Below are 16,286 nucleotides of genomic sequence, written 5' to 3'. Positions count from 1 at the left end.
CCTATAATGTGCAAGGCCTGTATCTGTAGCAAACACATAATTCAATACAACCTATAATGTGCAAGGCCTGTATCTGTAGCAAACACATAATTCAATACAACCTATAATGTGCAAGGCCTGTATCTGTAGCAAACACATAATTCAATACAACCTATAATGTGCAAGGCCTGTATCTGTAGCAAACACATAATTCAATACAACCTATAATGTGCAAGGCCAGTATCACACCTGCTGTCCGTCTGTAGCAAACACATAATTCAATACAACCTATAATGTGCAAGGCCTGTATCTGTAGCAAACACATAACGTGCTGTCCGTCTGTAGCAAACACATACCAACTCTCGGCGTCTGCTAAGCCAAACACCTTAACGCGGACCACATTGCTGTCAAGTAGCCAAACACCTTAACGCGGACCACACTGCTGTCAAGTAGCCAAACACCTTAACGCGGACCACATTGCTGTCAAGTAGCCAAACACCTTAACGCGGACCACATTGCTGTCAAGTAGCCAAACACCTTAACGCGGACCACATTGCTGTCAAGTAGCCAAACACCTTAACGCGGACCACACTGCTGTCAAGTAGCCAAACACCTTAACGCGGACCACATTGCTGTCAAGTAGCCAAACACCTTAACGCGGACCACATTGCTGTCAAGTAGCCAAACACCTTAACGCGGACCACATTGCTGTCAAGTAGCCAAACACCTTAACGCGGACCACACTGCTGTCAAGTAGCCAAACACCTTAACGCGGACCACATTGCTGTCAAGTAGCCAAACACCTTAACGCGGACCACATTGCTGTCAAGTAGCCAAACACCTTAACGCGGACCACATTGCTGTCAAGTAGCCAAACACCTTAACGCGGACCACATTGCTGTCAAGTAGCCAAACACCTTAACGCGGACCACATTGCTGTCAAGTAGCCAAACACCTTAACGCGGACCACATTGCTGTCAAGTAGCCAAACACCTTAACGCGGACCACATTGCTGTCAAGTAGCCAAACACCTTAACGCGGACCACATTGCTGTCAAGTAGCCAAACACCTTAACGCGGACCACATTGCTGTCAAGTAGCCAAACACCTTAACGCGGACCACATTGCTGTCAAGTAGCCAAACACCTTAACGCGGACCACATTGCTGTCAAGTAGCCAAACACCTTAACGCGGACCACATTGCTGTCAAGTAGCCAAACACCTTAACGCGGACCACATTGCTGTCAAGTAGCCAAACACCTTAACGCGGACCACACTGCTGTCAAGTAGCCAAACACCTTAACGCGGACCACATTGCTGTCAAGTAGCCAAACACCTTAACGCGGACCACATTGCTGTCAAGTAGCCAAACACCTTAACGCGGACCACATTGCTGTCAAGTAGCCAAACACCTTAACGCGGACCACACTGCTGTCAAGTAGCCAAACACCTTAACGCGGACCACATTGCTGTCAAGTAGCCAAACACCTTAACGCGGACCACATTGCTGTCAAGTAGCCAAACACCTTAACGCGGACCACACTGCTGTCAAGTAGCCAAACACCTTAACGCGGACCACATTGCTGTCAAGTAGCCAAACACCTTAACGCGGACCACATTGCTGTCAAGTAGCCAAACACCTTAACGCGGACCACATTGCTGTCAAGTAGCCAAACACCTTAACGCGGACCACATTGCTGTCAAGTAGCCAAACACCTTAACGCGGACCACATTGCTGTCAAGTAGCCAAACACCTTAACGCGGACCACATTGCTGTCAAGTAGCCAAACACCTTAACGCGGACCACATTGCTGTCAAGTAGCCAAACACCTTAACGCGGACCACATTGCTGTCAAGTAGCCAAACACCTTAACGCGGACCACATTGCTGTCAAGTAGCCAAACACCTTAACGCGGACCACATTGCTGTCAAGTAGCCAAACACCTTAACGCGGACCACATTGCTGTCAAGTAGCCAAACACCTTAACGCGGACCACATTGCTGTCAAGTAGCCAAACACCTTAACGCGGACCACATTGCTGTCAAGTAGCCAAACACCTTAACGCGGACCACATTGCTGTCAAGTAGCCAAACACCTTAACGCGGACCACATTGCTGTCAAGTAGGAGAAGCCCAATCTTCCAGTAATCCGTCTGGCAGAATATCATACATACGATACTGGAAGCTCTGTCTGTCTGTCTGTAGATATAGCGGGGATAGGGACAAGAAGCTATGATGGATTGAAGGTATGTGGACACTGGAAGCTCTGTCTGTCTGTCTGTCTGTCTGTAGGTATAGCGGGGGTAGAGACAAGAAGCCATGATGGAGTGAAGGTATGTGTACACTAGAAGCTCTGTCTGTCTGTCTGTCTGTCTGTAGGTATAGCGGGGGTAGGGACAAGAAGCCATGATGGAGTGAAGGTATGTGGACACTAGAAGCTCTGTCTGTCTGTCTGTCTGTAGGTATAGCGGGGATCGATAGGGACAAGAAGCCATGATGGATTGAAGGTATGTGGACACTAGAAGCTCTGTCTGTCTGTCTGTCTGTCTGTAGGTATAGCGGGGGTAGAGACAAGAAGCCATGATGGAGTGAAGGTATGTGTACACTAGAAGCTCTGTCTGTCTGTCTGTCTGTCTGTAGGTATAGCGGGGGTAGAGACAAGAAGCCATGATGGAGTGAAGGTATGTGTACACTAGAAGCTCTGTCTGTCTGTCTGTCTGTCTGTAGGTATAGCGGGGATAGAGACAAGAAGCCATGATGGATTGAAGGTATGTGGACACTAGAAGCTCTGTCTGTCTGTCTGTCTGTCTGTAGATATAGCGGGGGTAGAGACAAAAAGCTATGATGGATTGAAGGTATGTGGACACTAGAAGCTCTGTCTGTCTGTCTGTCTGTAGGTATAGCGGGGATAGGGACAAGAAGCTATGATGGAGTGAAGGTATGTGGACACTAGAAGCTCTGTCTGTCTGTCTGTCTGTAGGTATAGCGGGGATAGGGACAAGAAGCTATGATGGAGTGAAGGCATGTGTACACTGGAAGCTCTGTCTGTCTGTCTGTCTGTAGGTATAGCGGGGGTAGAGACAAGAAGCCATGATGGAGTGAAGGTATGTGTACACTAGAAGCTCTGTCTGTCTGTCTGTCTGTCTGTAGGTATAGCGGGGGTAGAGACAAGAAGCCATGATGGAGTGAAGGTATGTGTACACTAGAAGCTCTGTCTGTCTGTCTGTATGTCTGTAGGTATAGCGGGGGTAGAGACAAGAAGCTATGATGAATTGAAGGCATGTGGACACTGGAAGCTCTGTCTGTCTGTCTGTCTGTAGGTATAGCGGGGGTAAGGACAAGAAGCTATGATGGATTGAAGGCATGTGGACACTGGAAGCTCTGTCTGTCTGTCTGTAGGTATAGCGGGGATAGGGACAAGAAGCTATGATGGATTGAAGGCATGTGGACACTGGAAGCTCTGTCTGTCTGTCTGTAGGTATAGCGGGGGTAAGGACAAGAAGCTATGATGGATTGAAGGCATGTGGACACTGGAAGCTCTGTCTGTCTGTCTGTCTATAGGTATAGCGGGGGTAGGGACAAGAAGCTATGATGGATTGAAGGCATGTGGACACTGGAAGCTCTGTCTGTCTGTCTGTAGGTATAGCGGGGGTAAGGACAAGAAGCTATGATGGATTGAAGGTGTGGACACCGAGGAGGGACGATAATGGAAAGTGTAGGCGCTTGTGTGTATACTGTGTGTGTGAGAGTGCTTGAGTATGTTGACATGTTGGCATAGATGATGTATGATGACACTAGAATCTATGATCTGAATATACAAGCGAACAGTGAACCTAATTTGCATAACACTGATTTTCTTGACTATTGCGCGCATTTTCCAATCAAGCACATCATTATCTATATCTATAGACTTTTAATTATTATTAAGGAAACACTAAAGTATAGCATATATAACACAATGTGTGTCTTTTTTGTTGCAATTTCGATTTCAGACAAAATTTGATTATCAAACTAATTAATTGATATTACATCTTCCACGCTGATTACAATCCCCTATTCCGGACCGTTTGTTTGACCTCAGAACATTCTATGAATCTGCTTAAAAAATGCGGTCGCCACAATGCCGCCTCGGCCTTTTTAACTCGAATATGACGTTACTAAAAACATTTATGGAAAAAGATGTTTGGGGATATCCTTTGGAATAATTCCCTTGTAAGGCTGTATTAACTGAAGGAAACAACAGTAGAGAAATAAAGAAATACGACTTCACAAATAAAATGGACTTGACAAACGAGGAAAGTGAGACCCGTGTTGCTTACCTCTGAAGTAGAGGAGCTTGACGGAGACTCGGAGTCGTCCTCAATGGTCGCTGGCTCAATTTTCACATAGGTTGTTACACGAAATTTTGGTCGGGTTCTCAAATATGGCGGAAAGCCGATTTGTTCTGGTGGCTGATGCCCGCTCACCGCAGACATGTTGTGCTTTTGTTTGGTTTTAAATCCACTTCTCAGGATGTACGGGTAGTTTTAAGGTGTGTTTTTTCTCGGTTGTAGCAGAGGTAAGACTCAGTGTTGATGTAGACAATACATTTAGCAGAGGTAAGACTCAGTGTTGATGTAGACAATACATGTAGCAGAGGTAAGACTCAGTGTTGATGTAGACAATACATGTAGCAGAGGTAACACTCAGTGTTGATGTAGACAATACATGAACATAGAAGTGCTGCTGTCCCAGAGGATTTATGAATTAACTCACAAACTTAGATCTCTTTTTCTTTACCCACAAGTTGTTGGCTGGTTCGTTCACAGCTGAAACACTAGCAAGAAGACACTCGTTCAGTTCTTGTGGCGATGTTGTCACAGTTTTACCGGCATAGAACACTGCGCAAGCACTATGAACACACCCACGTCAGTTGCATAACTCCACTTTAGCGACTGTCTCTTGTCCTACGGGACATTTACCTAGAGCGGTTTACGGCAGGTCGTCTGATGGAGTTTGTACACTTGACCTAATCACCGCCACAGCCTATCACGACAATCACCCGCTCAACAGCGGATCGATGCAAAGGTCAAACGCTCACTTAGTAATACGCTCCGCTTCCAGAGTAGGATATGACAGTCGTATACCACCGTACCGAGGGGACACCATGCGGGGTGATATTACCCATTATTACCAATTCAGTGCCCCATATGTCTTTTTGACCAATCAGGACGGATTCTAGGTGACCCTCTAAATGTTATAACGTTCAGGCAGGGACCCTTTTTGTTTATCAAGCTAAAAATGAACAAGACAAAGTAAAAATTTAAATCAGCAATATCAGTGTGATTTATTCTAAAGAATGACACTTCAAATGCTGTCAGATAATACTCTCTTTATCTAAAAAATACCGAAAAGCGAGTTTTGTCGGTGGGTGCTTTACGGAACAGCGAGGCACCGCCCAATGCCGACTCGCTCACTTGAAATCTAAATTATCAAAGTTCGGAAAATCAAGTGAAATTGGGTCACTCGCTTTACGTCAAATGTATCTTTACGTCATTTCCCATCCGTCTGGAGTCGGTTCTAAATCTGTCGCTCTCTGTTCAACAACAAAAAGCGAAGCAACCGAAACGCATGTTCAGTATGGTTTGTTGTGTGTCAAACGCATTTGACCTGTGAATATTCATCACGTAAGGTGTGTTACTCTGATTGGCTGACCCAGGTCACGAGAATTCTTTGACTGACAGGCATAATCAGGTAGGAGCGCTCCAGTTCCCATTGCGGCTGTTCTGTCCAATTCGCGGGGTCGCTTCGAAATTTCTTTTCGTCGATTTAAACGGTAATAAAACCGTTATTTCTAATATGCTGACTGTTAGCAAATGATAACAGACATGTCTCACAAACGATATCAGCATTCGCCTAAAAGGCTCATGCTTGATATCTTTTTTCTCGACATGTCTGTTATCATTTGCTAACAGTCAGCATATTAGAAATAACTCATAATAATGCTATTTCATATGTTACGTGGATTTCCATTGGTCAATTGGGCAAAACTGAGCTCAGTGCAAAAGTGATATCGACGACATTTCCGTCGATATCAGTTTTGATATCGACGACCTCTTTATTGCTTCCCCCCTTCAAAAACAAAAACACCTAAATTTAAAAACAAACATATATGAAAATGTAATTATCCCAGAATTTAGTTGAGCAAGTGACTAAAGACTTTTTGAAAGAAAAGACATTTTGAAATACTGAAAAGTACAAGAAAAGAGCGAACAAAAAGAAATAATAATCAGAGGGAGGGATATGGAACAGCCAAAACTGAGACAAATACTTTTGTAATTTCTTTACAGTAAATACAAAATGTCCAGAGAATTAGCAATATATCTAACATTGACTGACTGTGTGATGATATCTTCTGCTATTGGTCTGTTGAGACAGTGATATCAAAATCGAGACCGGAGGTGTTTTTGTTTTTGAAGTGGGGAAGCAATAAAGAGGTCGTCGATATCAAAACTGATATCGACGGAAATGTCGTCGATATCACTTTTGCACTGAGCTCAGTTTTGCCCAATTGACCAATGGAAATCCACGTAACATATGAAATAGCAATATAACCATATATACACAGCCATGCGGGGGTGATATAACCATCTATACACAGCCATGCGGGATAAATAGCAGAAAAGTGTGGCAGTTCTCACAAACACTCAGAGTGGGTTTTCTAATCCGAGTTTAAAGGCATACAGAAGTATACAAAGGTTGCATACCGGTGACAACACCAACGTGGTGAAGAATGATATCTGTTAATTTATAAATTAATCTTCACACAGATAACGCGGGGTATGACAGGTTGTAGTCTGCCAAGCTCAGAGCAAACGAAGGTGTTGGATCAAAATATGGATTCGTGTTCACTCTCTCTGATTTGGAGACACACATATTGTTTTATACACTTTGACACATGACCGTGTCGATTTTGTCTCATTTAAAAATTTAAAAAATGTCCGCACACAAAAATGAAATCATGTTCTTGAAATACAGTCCAGCTGGGATGTCGTTTCATACCATTTCATCTGATTCCACGGGAAACGTTATCTGCCACAGCGCAGCTCATGATCACAGAGACCGAAATGACTGGAACTCACCAAACTCTATAGTCCGTCTCTCCTGAGTGTCCACATTGAAGTAGCAATGACAGACTGATCGTGTCACAGAGACAGACAGGACTGGAACTCACCAAACTCTGGCCATGTCATAGTCCGTCTCTCCTGTGTGTGCACATAGAAGTAGCAATGACAGACTGATGAAAACACATGAGTGATCACATTATACACGCTGTTACACCTTGTACGCCCACTATCGAACAGAAAAGAATCTTTTGTCTACGAGAATGATCATGATTTACGATAGACCATTTTGGCGTGAAAGGCTGGCGCGAACGAGGAAAGTCACTTTATAATGCGAAAGAAAGAGTCTCCCGAAGACAGGCAAGTGGTCTGGGAGTTTGACACAGGCGCCCGAAATACGTTAAATATTTGCGGAATAACTTTCCTGACAGAATAGCAAATCGTCAAAGATGAAAGACATTTACGATAAATAATACTAAGACGGTTTTGGGGAACGCTTTCATCGCCAATTAGCAGTCTCGGGGTGCTGTAGAAATATCACAAAGACAACATCTGACATGACATTTCAACATATCGCACGTACACATAGTCCTGTCTGAAACATAGCACGGAATACTGGACAACAAGTCTGAATACACAGCTCCAACAGTCCATAGCATAACGTCTATTGTAGTAACTTCGTTTTGCTCTCATACCTGAGCTGTACATGTTAAATAGTTTTAGTTAAAATGACACACTCCCCTTGCCTGTGAAGAAGAGGTAAACACTAACTAAGGAGAGCATTCATGAAAGCAATAGCTAACCCTGTGGGTAAGTGGTTTTGTGAAGAAGAACACACCCACGCTGCACAAAAGGTGTCGACTGGTAGAATGATATCTTTTGTCTACCCCCACCTCTCTTATTCTTTTACTGCCCGCCCCACACCACCACCCCCACCCCTTCCCCACACCCCACCACCCCACACCCCACACCACCACCCCCACCCCTTCCCCCTCTTTCCACCGTCCTGTGCCTTGTCCCTTGATAATGGTGTATACTTGGATTAAGGAAGTTTCAAAGTGTCAATGATTTGTGTGGCTATGGTGATCGAATGGTGGCAAGGTTACTTGTTGTACGTGCGCTCTATAATGTAGCTGGTTTGCTGGCGGTAACTTCGATATATGCGTGCTCAGAATGGCCAACCCTTTCATGCGCTATTGGGCGTATCTTTGTACATCGTGTAAAGAACGTGGTTTTTGGGGGTACCAAGAATGGTACATTTACTTCAAGCAAGGGAGCGAAACATTGTTTAATACGCTGAATAAATTTCTTGTTATGTCCGTTCCGCATGAAGCAAAGTACAGAAAAAAGTATTAGCTGTTGATCCAAACTGCCACGGCAATGTTCGATACTTTCAATCTGAACATGTATAATGATCACCCACGCACGCACGCTTGCAATAACGAACAAAATCTCTCTCTCTCTCTCTCTCTCTCTCTCTCTCTCTCTCTCTCTCTCTCTCTCACACACACACACACACACACAAACACACACACACGCACGCACACACGCCCGCACACACGCACGCAAGCGCACATGCATTTACGCTTGCACGCACACACATTTTGTCATTTTCAGGTGATAAAGTATTATCGGTTTGACTTTTCAGGTGATAAAGTATTATCGGTTTGACTTTTCAGGTGATAAAGTATTATCGGTTTGACTTTTCAGGTGATAAAGTATTATTGGTTTGACTTTTCAGGTGATAAAGTATTATCGGTTTGACTTTTCAGGTGATAAAGTATTATCGGTTTGACTTTTCAGGTGATAAAGTATTATCGGTTTGACTTTTCAGGTGATAAAGTATTATCGGTTTGACTTTTCAGGTGATAAAGTATTATCGGTTTGACTTTTCAGGTGATAAAGTATTATCGGTTTGACTTTTCAGGTGATAAAGTATTATTGGTTTGACTTTTCAGGTGATAAAGTATTATCGGTTTGACTTTTCAGACAGATCAATGGCGGCGGACCTCTGAGGTCAGGATGTTGCCATCGTTCAAAGTGGAGTTGTTCAGAATTCCGAATATATCAGTTCCGCAAAATAACATTTCCGTGTTGCGTATGCAACTTGATTTGTCATTTTTGTATGTGTATGTAGGGCTGCCGATATATTGTTGAACAAAACATCCATACAAGGACAAATGATCGTGATAAAATCGATACAGTTTTTTTTTCCATTGACATAAAGCAATCATTCTGTGTGTCAGTGGGGGTATAATCATGCTATGTGTCAGTGGGGGTATAATCATTTTATGTGTCAGTGGGGGTATAATCATTCTCTGTGTCAGTGGGGGTATAATCATTCTTTGTGTCTGTGGGGGTGTAATCATTCTGTGTGTCAGTGGGGGTATAATCATGCTATGTGTCAGTGGGGGTATAATCATTCTTTGTGTCTCTGGGGGTGTAATCATTCTATGTGTCAGTGGGGGTATAATCATTCTATGTGTCAGTGGGGGTATAATCATTCTGTGTGTCAGTGGGAGTATAATCATTCTATGTGTCAGTGGGGGTATAATCATTGTATGTGTCAGTGGGGGTATAGTCATTATGTGTGTCAGTGGGAGTATAATCATTCTTTGTGTCAGTGGGGGTATAATCATTCTTTTTGTTAGTGGGGGTATAATCATGCTATGTGTCAGTGGGGGTATAATCATTCTATGTGTCAGTAGGGGTATAATCATTCTGTGTCAGTGGGGGTATAATCATTCCATGTGTCAGTGAAAGTATAATCATTCTATGTGTCAGTAGGGGTATAATCATTCAATGTGACAGTGGGGGTATAATCATTCTGTGTGTCAGTGGGGGTATAGTCATTCTTTGTGTCAGTGGGGGTATAGTCATTCTGTGTGTCTGTGGGGGTATAATCATTCTATGTGTCAGTGGGGGTATAATCATTCTATGTGGCAGTGGGGGTATAGCCTAATCATTCTGTGTCAGTGGGGGTATAATAATTATATGTGTCAGTGGGGGTATAATCATGCTTTGTGTCAGTGGGGGTATAATCATTCTATGTGTCAGTGGGGGTATAATCATTCTATGTGTCAGTGGGGGTATAATCACGCTAAGTGTCAGTGGGGGTATAATCATTCTATGTGTCAGTGGGGGTATAATCACGCTAAGTGTCAGTGGGGGTATAATCATTCTATGTGTCAGTGGGGGTATAATCATTCTGTGTCAGTGGGGGTATAATCATGCTATGTGTCAGTGGGGGTATAATCATTCTGTGTCAGTGGGGGTATAATCATGCTATGTGTCAGTGGGGGTATAAACATTCTATGTGTCAGTGGGGGTATAATCACGCTAAGTGTCAGTGGGGGTATAATCATTCTGTGTCAGTGGGGGTATAATCATTCTATGTGTCAGTGGGGGTACAATCATTCGATGTGTCAGTGGGGGTATAATCGATCTATGTGTCAGTGGGGGTATAATCATGCTATGTGTCAGTGGGGGTATAATCATTCTGTGTCAGTGGGGGTATAATCATGCTATGTGTCAGTGGGGGTATAATCATTCTATGTGTCAGTGGGGGTATAATCATTCTGTGTCAGTGGGGGTATAATCATTCTATGTGTCAGTGGGGGTATAATCATGCTATGTGTCAGTGGGGGTATAATCATTCTATGTGTCAGTGGGGGTATAATCACGCTAAGTGTCAGTGGGGGTATAATCATGCTATGTGTCAGTGGGGGTATAATCATTCTATGTGTCAGTGGGGGTATAATCATTCTGTGTCAGTGGGGGTATAATCATTATGTGTGTCAGTGGGGGTATAATCATTCTATGTGTCAGTGGGGGTATAATCATGCTATGTGTCAGTGGGGGTATAATCATTCCATGTGTCAGTGAAAGTATAATCATTCTATGTGTCAGTGGGGGTATAATCATTCTATGTGTCAGTGGGGGTATAATCACGCTAAGTGTCAGTGGGGGTATAATCATTCTATGTGTCAGTGGGGGTATAATCATGCTATGTGTCAGTGGGGGTATAATCATTCTTTGTGTCAGTGGGGGTATAATCATTCTATGTGTCAGTGGGGGTATAATCACGCTAAGTGTCAGTGGGGGTATAATCACGCTAAGTGTCAGTGGGGGTATAATCATGCTATGTGTCAGTGGGGGTATAATCATTCCATGTGTCAGTGGGGGTATAATCATGCTATGTGTCAGTGGGGGTATAATCATTCTATGTGTCAGTGGTGGTATAATCATTCTATGTGTCAGTGGGGGTATAATCATTCTATGTGTCAGTGGGGGTATAATCATGCATGCTATGTGTCAGTGGGAGTATAATCATTCTATGTGTCAGTGGGGGTATAATCATTCTATGTGTCAGTGGGAGTATAATCATTATATGTGTCCGTGGGGGTATAATCATTCTATGTGTCAGTGGGGGTATAATCATGCTATGTGTCAGTGGGGGTATAATCATGCTATGTGTCAGTGGGGGTATAATCATGCTATGTGTCAGTGGGGGTATAATCATGCTATGTGTCAGTGGGGGTATAATCATGCTATGTGTCAGTGGGGGTATAATCATGCTATGTGTCAGTGGGGGTATAATCATTCTATGTGTCAGTGGGGGTATAATCATGCTAAGTGTCAGTGGGGGTATAATCATGCTATGTGTCAGTGGGAGTATAATCATTCTGTGTGTCAGTGGGGGTATAATCATTCTTTGTCAGTGGGGGTATAATCATTATGTGTGTCAGTGGGGGTATAATCATTCTATGTGTCAGTGGGGGTATAATCATGCTATGTGTCAGTGGGGGTATAATCATTCCATGTGTCAGTGAAAGTATAATCATTCTATGTGTCAGTAGGGGTATAATCATTCTATGTGTCAGTGGGGGTATAATCACGCTAAGTGTCAGTGGGGGTATAATCATTCTATGTGTCAGTGGGGGTATAATCATTCTATGTGTCAGTGGGGGTATAATCATTCTTTGTGTCAGTGGGGGTATAATCATTCTATGTGTCAGTGGGGGTATAATCACGCTAAGTGTCAGTGGGGGTATAATCACGCTAAGTGTCAGTGGGGGTATAATCATGCTATGTGTCAGTGGGGGTATAATCATTCTATGTGTCAGTGGGGGTATAATCATGCTATGTGTCAGTGGGGGTATAATCATGCTATGTGTCAGTGGGGGTATAATCATTCTATGTGTCAGTGGGGGTATAATCATGCTATGTGTCAGTGGGGGTATAATCATGCTATGTGTCAGTGGGGGTATAATCATTCTATGTGTCAGTGGGGGTATAATCATTCTATGTGTCAGTGGGGGTATAAACATGCTATGTGTCAGTGGGAGTATAATCATTCTATGTGTCAGTGGGGGTATAATCATGCTATGTGTCAGTGGGGGTATAATCATGCTATGTGTCAGTGGGGGTATAATCATGCTATGTGTCAGTGGGGGTATAAACATGCTATGTGTCAGTGGGAGTATAATCATTCTATGTGTCAGTGGGGGTATAATCATGCTATGTGTCAGTGGGGGTATAATCATGCTATGTGTCAGTGGGGGTATAATCATGCTATGTGTCAGTGGGGGTATAATCATGCTATGTGTCAGTGGGGGTATAATCATGCTATGTGTCAGTGGGGGTATAATCATGCTATGTGTCAGTGGGGGTATAATCATGCTATGTGTCAGTGGGGGTATAATCATGCTATGTGTCAGTGGGGGTATAATCACGCTAAGTGTCAGTGGGGGTATAATCATTCTATGTGTCAGTGGGGGTATAATCATGCTATGTGTCAGTGGGGGTATAATCATGCTATGTGTCAGTGGGGGTATAATCATGCTATGTGTCAGTGGGGGTATAATCATGCTATGTGTCAGTGGGGGTATAATCATGCTATGTGTCAGTGGGGGTATAATCATGCTATGTGTCAGTGGGGGTATAATCATGCTATGTGTCAGTGGGGGTATAATCATGCTATGTGTCAGTGGGGGTATAATCATTCTATGTGTCAGTGGGGGTATAAACATGCTATGTGTCAGTGGGAGTATAATCATTCTATGTGTCAGTGGGGGTATAATCATGCTATGTGTCAGTGGGGGTATAATCATGCTATGTGTCAGTGGGGGTATAATCATGCTATGTGTCAGTGGGGGTATAATCATGCTATGTGTCAGTGGGGGTATAATCATGCTATGTGTCAGTGGGGGTATAATCATTCTATGTGTCAGTGGGGGTATAATCACGCTATGTGTCATTGGGGGTATACTCATTCTGTGTGTCAGTGGGGGTATACTTATTCTGTGTGGCAGTGGGGGTATAATCATTCTATGTGTCAGTGGGGGTATAATCATTATATGTGTCAGTGGGGGTATAATCATGCTAAGTGTCAGTGGGGGTATAATCATTCTATGTGTCAGTGGGGGTATAATCATGCTAAGTGTCAGTGGGGGTATAATCATGCTATGTGTCAGTGGGGGTATAGTCATTCTATGTGTCAGTGGGGGTATACTCATTCTATGTGTCAGTGGGGGTATAATCATGTTTTGACCATACAGACGGCACTATTGAATTGTGGGTAGCCATTTCCGGTATACGTGTTACAAGGATGTGTTGTACCAGCTAATGAAGACTGTTTTTCTTCGCTTTCGGGGAGTGGTGAGCAGATTCTACAATATAGGGTATGGCTCGGTGGATGTGTAGTGTCAGATCGAACATAATAGACTCATGTTGGTAAGGTTCAACGAACATTGAGTTGTGTTGATCTGGTTGATTGGTGCGTGTGTGTGTGTGTGTGTGTGTGTGTGTGTGTGTGTGTGTGTGTGTGTGTGTGTGTGTGTGTGTGTGTGTATGTGTGTGTGTGTGTGTGTATGTGTGTGTGTTTTCGTGCGTGTTAGCTTGCGTACGTGTGTGTGTGCGTGTGTGGGGGGGGGGAGGGGTGGGTGTGTGTGTGGGTCGGTGTGTGTGCGTGCGTGCGTGTGTGAGTGAGTGCGTACGTACGTGTGTACATGTGTGTGTGTTCATGGCAAGTCAACGGTATATATTATTTGACCCCACTCTTCAAACTAACCCTAAAACAAAAGAAATGATTTTTGGAGGAAAGAGTGATAATTGTGGTCCCCAAAAAGTGAGAATAAGCGACAAGGAAGTTGAACTTGTGGAAACCTTCAAATATCTTGGGGTTTCAATTGACAATAAGCTGACTTTTAGTGATCATGTTCATGCTGTTTATAAGAAAGCTCAGCAGCGACTTTTTCTTCTCAGGAAGCTTAAATATTTTAATGTCAATCAAAGTGTTATGGAACTTGTGTATCGCAGTTTGATTGAAAGCATACTGACTTTTAACATTGTGACATGGTATGGTACCACAAATGTTAAAAACAAAGCTAAACTCCACCGCATTGTTGCGACGGCTAGCAAGCTTGTTGGGCAACCCCAACGACAGCTGACCAGTCTCTACGAAGCTGCCATTAAGCGGAAAGCTCTCAAAATTGTCCGTGATCCGATCCATCCTCTCAACCCCTGTTTCGAAATTCTCCCTTCAGGTAAACGTTATAAGGTCCCTTTGGCACGCAAAAACCAGTTTAACAAGAGGCGAAGCCTTCAAGGCTCACGTAAGAAATCGACAAACAGTAACACAAACTCAATCACTCCGTCACACATACACACACACACACACACACACACACACACACACACACACACACACACACACACACACACACACACACACACACACACACACACACACACACACACACACAGTAAGCATAGGTGAAACTATGCAAGAAAGCGAGACCCTGGATCTGCCAAGAAGTCTCGGCCCGCTCACAATAACAATGACCGAGACTTTCAGTAATTCCTTTGCGTGACGTCTAACCCTCTTACGTCATAATGTGACGTCTTCAAATAGTTTCTATCACACACGTCGAACACTTTTGACCGAGACTGACGTAATCCATAGACTCGGAAATGTTAAAGTTTCTACCACAGACATACACACATACATACATACATACATACATACATACATACATACATACGCACGCACAGACAGACAAAGTTTATCATCGCATAGGCTACACTTACGTGGAGCCAAAAAGTCATTCCTGCCTTCTGCAGTCACCATTTTAAATTCTTCTCGCATCACGTAGAGGCTGGTCGGCTGGGAAAAAACAAACAATGTGTACATGTGAAGGTGTGTGGGAAATATTTGTAATGTGATTACTCGGCTGTGAAACCCAACTCCTGTGATATGAGAGGGTAAATTTACATAGTGCAATATCATATTTGATTGTATCCCTTTTATGTTTTATGTTTTATGTGTGTCGTCCTATACAATTGTTGTTATAATCGTTTACAGGCAGACAGGGTGTGCCGAAGAAAAATTTCCATTTTTATGTAATATTTTAATGGACAATAAAGTGCTGTTATTGTTATTGTTATTGTTATTGTGACCACCCCACCCCACCACACACCTCCCCAACCTAACCTTGGCCCTCGCCGTCATTTTTCTTGCAAAAAGTCCCAATCCTCCATTCGAAGACTGCGTTATATCTTCCAACGTTTTCTTTTTACCATTCTCTCCAATCCAAGCTATCAATCTCACACAACGTGTATTCCAGCCATAAACGGAAGTCAAACACGATCAGTGTACAGGTGTAACTAACCTTTTGGTCTAACCCTATTGACTGCGGTCCTTGCTTTAGTGGCGGCACGACCCCGACATTCAACACGGTTAATGTGTTTGTCTGCCTTTGTCAGCCCTTCTCTACACGCCACAACATGGCCACAAAACATCGAGTACAAAACGAGTTACCGAAATAACTGTTCCATTGATGTTCAAACGTGCCGATTCGGGTAAATATTTGAAAGGGGGAATTGTATTAGTTCATAGATGTTCAGGGCCAGCTATAAACGAAGGCTGTAGGCTACTAAATGCAAACTGTGTTTATTGTGGAACCTGCCCTTGCGACCACCTTCTGAGAACAACCGCCTGCCCATAACGACCACACCGGACAACCAAAGAGGAGGATTTTCTTCGTCTGTTTAATTCAACTTTCCATCTACAGCGATCATTTCATTATAACGGTCTTTCTTAACTGTAATTATAACGGTCTTTCTTAACTGTCATTATAACGGTCTTTCTTAACTGTAATTATAACGGTCTTTCTTAACTGTAATTATAACGGTCTTTCTTAAC

General features: G+C 43.4%; 1 protein-coding gene across 1 annotated transcript in view; it reads right to left on the bottom strand.

Annotated features, from left to right (window-relative positions):
• Positions 1–5,966, bottom strand: part of LOC138971895 (NACHT and WD repeat domain-containing protein 2-like) — an 88,401-nt gene extending 82,435 nt beyond the window's left edge. The window contains exon 1 of the mRNA XM_070344733.1: positions 4,298–5,966. Within this exon, the coding sequence (XP_070200834.1) occupies positions 4,298–4,453 (156 nt within the window). The 5' untranslated portion in view covers positions 4,454–5,966. The remainder of the gene's footprint in view (positions 1–4,297) is intronic.
• Positions 5,967–16,286: the final 10,320 nt, after the last annotated feature.

This window comes from Littorina saxatilis, linkage group LG7 (assembly GCF_037325665.1).
Source record: "Littorina saxatilis isolate snail1 linkage group LG7, US_GU_Lsax_2.0, whole genome shotgun sequence".
NCBI lineage: Eukaryota > Metazoa > Mollusca > Gastropoda > Littorinimorpha > Littorinidae > Littorina > Littorina saxatilis.
This window is presented reverse-complemented; position numbering and strand designations above follow the sequence as displayed.